Source organism: Fukomys damarensis, unplaced genomic scaffold (assembly GCF_012274545.1).
Source record: "Fukomys damarensis isolate Sample0158 unplaced genomic scaffold, DMR_v1.0_HiC HiC_scaffold_39, whole genome shotgun sequence".
Lineage (NCBI taxonomy): Eukaryota > Metazoa > Chordata > Mammalia > Rodentia > Bathyergidae > Fukomys > Fukomys damarensis.
The window spans coordinates 54,749,107-54,755,978 of record NW_022900951.1 but is presented as its reverse complement, the minus strand read 5'-3'; the positions used below and the strand labels follow the sequence as shown (position 1 = coordinate 54,755,978).

The window sequence follows — 6,872 nt, the reverse complement described above, 5'->3', positions numbered from 1 at the left end:
ATCTCTGGGGCAGCTGAGAATTAGGGGGTGACATATAGACATCCCAAGCCACTGCATAGGGTGTGCTATCTCTGTGTGATTGACAAGGGATGCCTACATCTTCCACAGTGTGCCAATTGCTTTGCTCATGTGACCCAGGGCCACAAGATTGCCATATTTAGCAAATAAAGGTACAGGAGCCTGTTAAATGTGAATTTCAGATGATCAACAAGCCATATTTGTTTTGTTTTGTTTTGTTTTGTTTTTTTGAGACAGGGTCTCACTGTGTAGTGGAGACTGACCTGGAACTCACTATGTAGCCCAGGCTGGTCTCAAACTCACAGCAATCCTCCTGCCTCATCCTCCCAAGTGCTGGGATTATAGGCATGCGCCACCATGCCTCTGGAGAACTCACTATGTAGCCCAGGCTGGTCTCAAACTCACAGCAATCCTCCTGCCTCATCCTCCCAAGTGCTGGGATTATAGGCATGCGCCACCATGCCTGGCAACAAGCCATATTTTAATATACGTATGTACCATGTGATATTTTCCCAATACAGTAATATTTTAGAGTCAGTATGTCCCAAATGTTGTATGGGACACACATTAACACATTATTCATTGTTTATCTGAAATTCAAAATTAACTGGCCTCGTGTAGTTTATCTGGCAATGCTACCTAGGTGGAATGAAAACTGCTATGTAAGGGAAGGATGTGCTTTATTTTTTGTTTGTATTTAAGGGCCTAGGGTAGAATGGGGGAGGCGCAGTTGGGCCTGAGTCCAAAAGCAGGAAGAAAGATTTCACTTGTAGGGGGCTCAATGAAGGCCACTTTTGGGTGGCTTAGAAAATTCAGAGAGCTCTTTCAGCTCTGATAATTTCTGAGACTCAGACTTATTAGGGATTTTGTGAGGATGGATGAGGGAGATGACAGAGGGGGATAAGACTAAGGAATGGAAGCCCTGAAACAGCCTTGATCATTTCTTTGCTTGATATTAGGATGGCTGGATGCAAGTCAGTGGTGGGCATATGATTTTCTCTGTGTGGATGAAAAGGTAGAGCATCTAGACTACTCCAAATGCTCACACTTTCAATGATTCTGCTCTTGAAAATCTGATACCGTTTCTCCAAAGTAACACAACTCAGAAGGAAGATCAATCTGGGCAAGTTCAGTTTAACTCTAGGCTTTCACTCAGTGTCCATCTCTACCCTTCCCTCCTCTCCTAATAACAGTTATAGCCACTACCTGTATTTAGACAGCATTTCACAGTTCACAACATGACCAACCATCTGTTACTACTCATCATCTCCTATTTACAAATGAGGAAATCAGGACTCAAGAGACTTGTTCAGTGCTACACACACTGGGCTTCCTTCTCTTTGGATATTTTTTCTAACAAACATCAGTGAGTATTTACTACATGACTTTTGTTAGAGTCTGGGCTACGAGAACAATAAGACCCAGAACCACTCGGAGTTTCCAAACCATGGTGCAGGTGAGGAGTCAGGGTCAGAGAACAGATGCATGAAGAAGCGGGAATATCACAATTGATCAGGGGTCAGCCTTGATATAAATGGGTTGCAATGAAGGGGACCTTCTGCTCTTGCAGGCAGCTCTTGTCTTTTTAGGCTGGCTGCAGTCTCCAATTGCTGCTGCCTTGGTGCTGACCCTTGGCAGTGTCCTGGGGTCCCAGGCACTTGCTTCATAGCCCACCTGAGCTGTAATGACATAGCTTCTCCTTGTGGGAAGTGCAGATTGTTTTCCTGCTGGATTCCCACAGGACCCTGTAGAACATTTCTCTTCCTCTGTTCCACCATGGAGTCTAACCTTTTGTCAAAAAGAAATTCTTCTTGGGATCCAATTGTAAACAGAGTAAAAGAGCTGGTGCTCTGTTTTAAGAGGGGGCTATCAAGTCCAGAATCCTATGGTCAGCTTCCTTCTCACTGCCTTGCTGCATTTGCCCCTGTAGCAAGTCTCTCATCAGAAACCAGCAACTTTTCATGTCACCACAGGTCTCTCTCACAAATGGAAGTCCAAACTAAACTCATCATTTGCTTCACTGGCCCTTCAAGAAGTAATCTTCCTCCTATGTTCCTGCCTAGGAGCCAAATCCAAATCGGCCTGCTCTTGGAGCTCCTCTCCTGTGCACCACGGCCCAGGTTGGACTTTTTCCTGTGTGCCAGCACCCTTTCAGCCCCTGGCCTTTGCTCAGTGATTATGGTGATGGAACTCTGTTGCCCCAACAGGGGACAATCTCAGAAAAATTTCCCAACAGGAGCCTGGTTCCTGATAAGGGGTGAACCACCCCAACCTAAACAACAAAAATCAGTCAAATGAGGAGAGAGATCTGGGCCCAAAGACCTCTCTGGGCTGGTGAAAGTGCCCACGAGCCGTGTATTCTGCTTGGAAATGGACCTGGTCCTGCAAGTCAGTGTTACAGAGAGGAAAAGGATGAATTGTATATCAATCACAAGGTCACTTGGGTCTGGACAGCTACCCTGTGCCTGGAAGTTGTTTTCACTTGGCATTTGACACAAATCACCATTAGTGCTCAGAAGCTGAGCTTTACTGGTGAGTGCAAGCAGGATTACCTCCAGACTACTCATCCTGGAGTCCAGACTCTTAGAGATGACCCAGCTGCATTTTTCAGCCACTTCCCCCGCCCCCTTTTCTGTAGCCATCACTCCATCCAAGCAGGTGAGCTGCACCCAACATCCTCCAGGAATCTCTCTCGAGTGGCGCAAAGCCAGATGCAAGGAAGGTGCCCTGACTAGGGCAGGATGTATGGTGGGCACTCACCAATAGGACTCCCCTCCAGAGGCATCTGAGCCTCAGAAAGGAGATGGTTCAAGTGGGGTCCCTGTTTCAGAGGAGAATCACAGATTATATACATCTAGAATCTGAACACTTCCCTGTATCTCCACTATCACCTACCTAGCCGAAGGCACAGCTATCTGTGTAAGATTATTGCCATAGCCCCTCAAAAGGCTTCCCTTTCTTTCCTCACCCTTTAAAAATATAAACTAATCCTGTCTCTTCTCTCCTTAAAATTTGTCAAAGCCTCCCCATTTGGGCCATAATAGAAAGCCAAATATGTACCTTGGCCTCCAAGGCCCTCCACGAACTGGCACCTGCCAAAGTCTCTAACTTCACCTAGTTGGTTCCTTTAACTTACTTGGCTCAAGGCTTTGCTTGAAACCTGCTAGGCACACCTTATCCCGGGGCTGTGCACAGACTGTTCCCTCCGCCTGGAATACTGTCAGTTCAGAGAGCCACGGGGCTTACTTACTTCATCTCCTTAAAGCTTGTGCTCAAATGCCACCTTCTTGACGTGGCCTTCCTTTGGAAACGGTTGCTCCTACCTAATGCCTTCCCACCATTCAGCACCCAAGATCCTTCCTACTCTGTTCCAATATTTTTTCCTCACAACATTTGTCATCTTATATCCTACCATACAGTTAGGTAATTAATTTCTATCATCTGTCTTCCCTCACCAGAATGTAATCTTCTCCAATGCATAGATTTGTTTTACTTTATTTTCTTCAGGGATGGGAACACGGTTATCTAGAACAATGTTTGGCATGAACCATGTCCTCAATAATTATATATATTGCCTTTAAAGATCCTTTTGGTCATTTCCTCTTCTGTGTTCTTGGCCCACAGCCCACTGCTGGATTTAGATGCCTTAATATTCCTGTGTCTTCATCGCACACAGACATATATGTGAGGAGAGTCCCTCTACCGAGGTGGATGTATAAACAGCCATGCGTCAAGAACTAAGTGCACATTTACCTTCGTACATGCATATTCACATGCAAGGGCCACACATACCCAGATACTTACACTGAAAAATCAGATTTTCAATATTTATTTTTATTCTGAACTCAAGAAAATGTTTTGGCAAAATTCTATTATAAAATTCCAAACCTACCAAAAAGATGACTTATACAGTGAACCACTTATATCACAGCTAATATTTTTGCTACATTTGATTTATCACATATATATCCATCAATACATCCCTCTATCCATTCATCAATACATTTTGTATGCATTTCAGGGTAAACTGCAGACATAAGTGCTCATCACCGCTAAACACCTCAGCATTAATGAGAGTTCAATATTTACTTTGTTTGCTTTGTTTTGTTTTGGTACCGGGATCGAACTCGGGACCTTCAGCTTGTGAGAAAGGCGCTGGCACCACTGAGCTAAATCCCCGGCCTTCAGTATTTACTTTGGAGTTAAAATTGACATCAGTGAAGCGCAGTATCTTAATTGTACATTCACCAAAATTTGACAAGTGAGTTTTTGTCTGTGTAATTCAAAGTCCTATGAAGACAGAGAACATTACTCTCTATTCAGAACTTCCATCCAGACCCTTCCTAGTCAATCCTCTAGCAGAAGCAAATACTGCTCTTATTTTTCCATTGTAGTTCAGCCAACCTAGAATCTCATGCACACAGAATAATGTAATATGCGCTGAAATGTGTCAACACCTTTAATAAATAAAATGTGTTCAGTATATACTCTGAACTACTATGAACAGCAAGAAGACATCATAGAGATACAAGTGAGGTCTTTTCACTGGGAGTAATGAGTTTTTCCAGACTGATCAAATGGGCAAAGGCCTGGCCTGTGGCCTCTTCTCTTTAGCCCACCAGTTATTGAGAGAGCACAGAAACAAAAGCGGAGATGCAGGCCCGGCGTCCTATCTATCTGAGCCCTTGGCTCCTTCTTGCCTGTCACTCCCTTCCTTATTCCAGTCTGACCTTGGAGATCTCTCAAGAGCCTCCCTCCCTCTCACTTACTTTTCTGGGGAGTGTCACAATGTCATCCCAGGCTGAGCTCAAGTACAGGTAGGCAGGCAGTGGTAAGGAAATGGACAAGCAGAGGTGGTATGTGGTGTTGCAACTCTGTGGAGGAGTGTGACATGTGTGTGTGTGTGTGTGTGTGGTGGGTGGAGACTGGGCAGCTGCTGGAGAAGACAGCATGAAAAGAGGAAACATCCAAGGCCCCTGAGCAGACAGGGCTGGCCAGCCTAACAGCACTTACCTGGAGCCACTGGAACCCTAGAATAATGTTCTCATCCTCCAAGAAGAATCTCAAGACCATGCTGGAAGTCTTTGCTGTTTTCCAATGGTTCTTCAGTATCATCCTTATCAGTGAGTCTTCAGGCTTTGGTAAAGGGTGAAAAACCCTTCTGGTTTGCTTGGGATTGAAGAATTTCAATGCTGAAATTGGGGTCATCCCAAGCAAACCAGAACAATTGGTTGCCCTGGCCCGTGACCTGACCCACCTGGGCATGGTGTTTGTGAGATCCGTGAGTGATCAGGTGAGCATGTGTGCATTCATATGGGTGTGTACTTGTGCAGAGGACGTGTACATGCACATGTGTGTGCACAAGCCTGTGGCAGGTGGTCCGGTTAACTTTCCTGGGTCTAACCTGGGGTGTGGAGGGCATGTTGTAGGATGATGGGGAGCAGTTCTACTGAGGCTGGCCTAGGAGAAGGGCTTGATTACAACCATAGGGTTTCAAGCAAACCAGCAGTGTGAGAGATTTGACCTGAAGGCACAGGGAGGCTCTGGGAAACCGTCATCCACAGGAATTTGACCATTCTTTCATCCATCTCTCCAACATTTATACCAAAAGCTTTGCGAAAGTAACTTACATTTCTGGCTGTTTTGTTCTAGATGCTGAAACAAGCCAGTAGTGGGGGGGGGCTGGAAAAAATATTGCCTGTCAAGTGGTTCATATGAGTACTGGCTGAATCAAGGGCATGGAATTAAGGGACCTTGTAAGTTACCTAGAATGAAGAATGTGGGCAGGGCCTCAGAACTTGGAGCTGGCCCAGAAGCATGCCAGTGAAGAGGGAGGGTGGCCATCCTTTACCTCAGCTCACCACCAGGCTAGAAGCCAGGGAACAGAGAGCCTTGAGTGGGTACTAGTAGCCCCTAATACTAAAAAGAATGGTATAAATTAGTCTAGGAATGATGGCCAAGCTAGAAGAGACCAAAGAGATTTTTGTACTGTGTATTTTCACATCTATTATTTCATTTTCACATATGCCAATCTTATGGCATAGAAGCTATTATTGTGCATAATAATTCATGCTAACAGCTACACACACATAATGATAGCTAACACTCACTAGAATTAGCTAACATTATCTGCTCCCTTTGTCCATGCTAGGTGCTATCGTAAGCACCTTATTATGGCTAACAATCTGCATTATAAAGATGATGGAGCTGAAGTCCTCAGTGTAAAAGTGGTCTTTCCAAGGTTACATGGCTAGGATGTGGCTGGCAGTGGAGCTCACAAGGGCCTGAGGCCACCCTATGAGCTTTTTTCTTGTCCTTTATATTTACCCACTCACTGCTGGTTGGGAGGCTGGGTGTGGAAACTGGAGTAGGAGGAAGCCAGGCCTTTTGGATATATCAAAGGTCCTGAATGCAAGGTAGAAAAGATCAGCTCAGAATAGCCTCATAGTGCAGGTAGGGGACTCAGCTGGTCCTGTGTTCTCCCCCTGCTACGCGAGCCAGGTGAGCACTCTCCTCAGTAAAAGCTTCCCTATCTGGTGGGAGGGGCAGCCATTCTCACTGTCATCCCTCCAGCTGCTGGGTCTCAGGAAATTGGGAGGTGAATGTGCCAGGGAGAAAACAGATAAAGAGCAGTTTCCTCATCTGGGATGTGGTTCTTCCACATGGTTAACAAAATTTTTTTTATTGGGTTTATTGGTACATTTTAGGTAGGCAGTACAGTTGCATTCATCATTGGGATCCTGTACCTTTACATGACAGGTCTTGGTTCTCATTTTTTCCCCTTGTCCCTGCCCTCCCTTCACCCCCTCCCCCCCTCCCCATTTACAAACACTTCATTTCCATTTTTTCATTTT

The 6,872-nt window shown here is 45.3% G+C and overlaps 1 protein-coding gene across 1 annotated transcript in view; it reads left to right on the top strand.

The window, feature by feature from the left end:
• Positions 1–5,056: 5,056 nt before the first annotated feature.
• Awat2 (acyl-CoA wax alcohol acyltransferase 2) overlaps positions 5,057–6,872 on the top strand; it is a 10,250-nt gene continuing 8,434 nt past the window's right edge. Inside the window, exon 1 of the mRNA XM_010632173.1 lies at positions 5,057–5,141. Within this exon, the coding sequence (XP_010630475.1) occupies positions 5,057–5,141 (85 nt within the window). The remainder of the gene's footprint in view (positions 5,142–6,872) is intronic.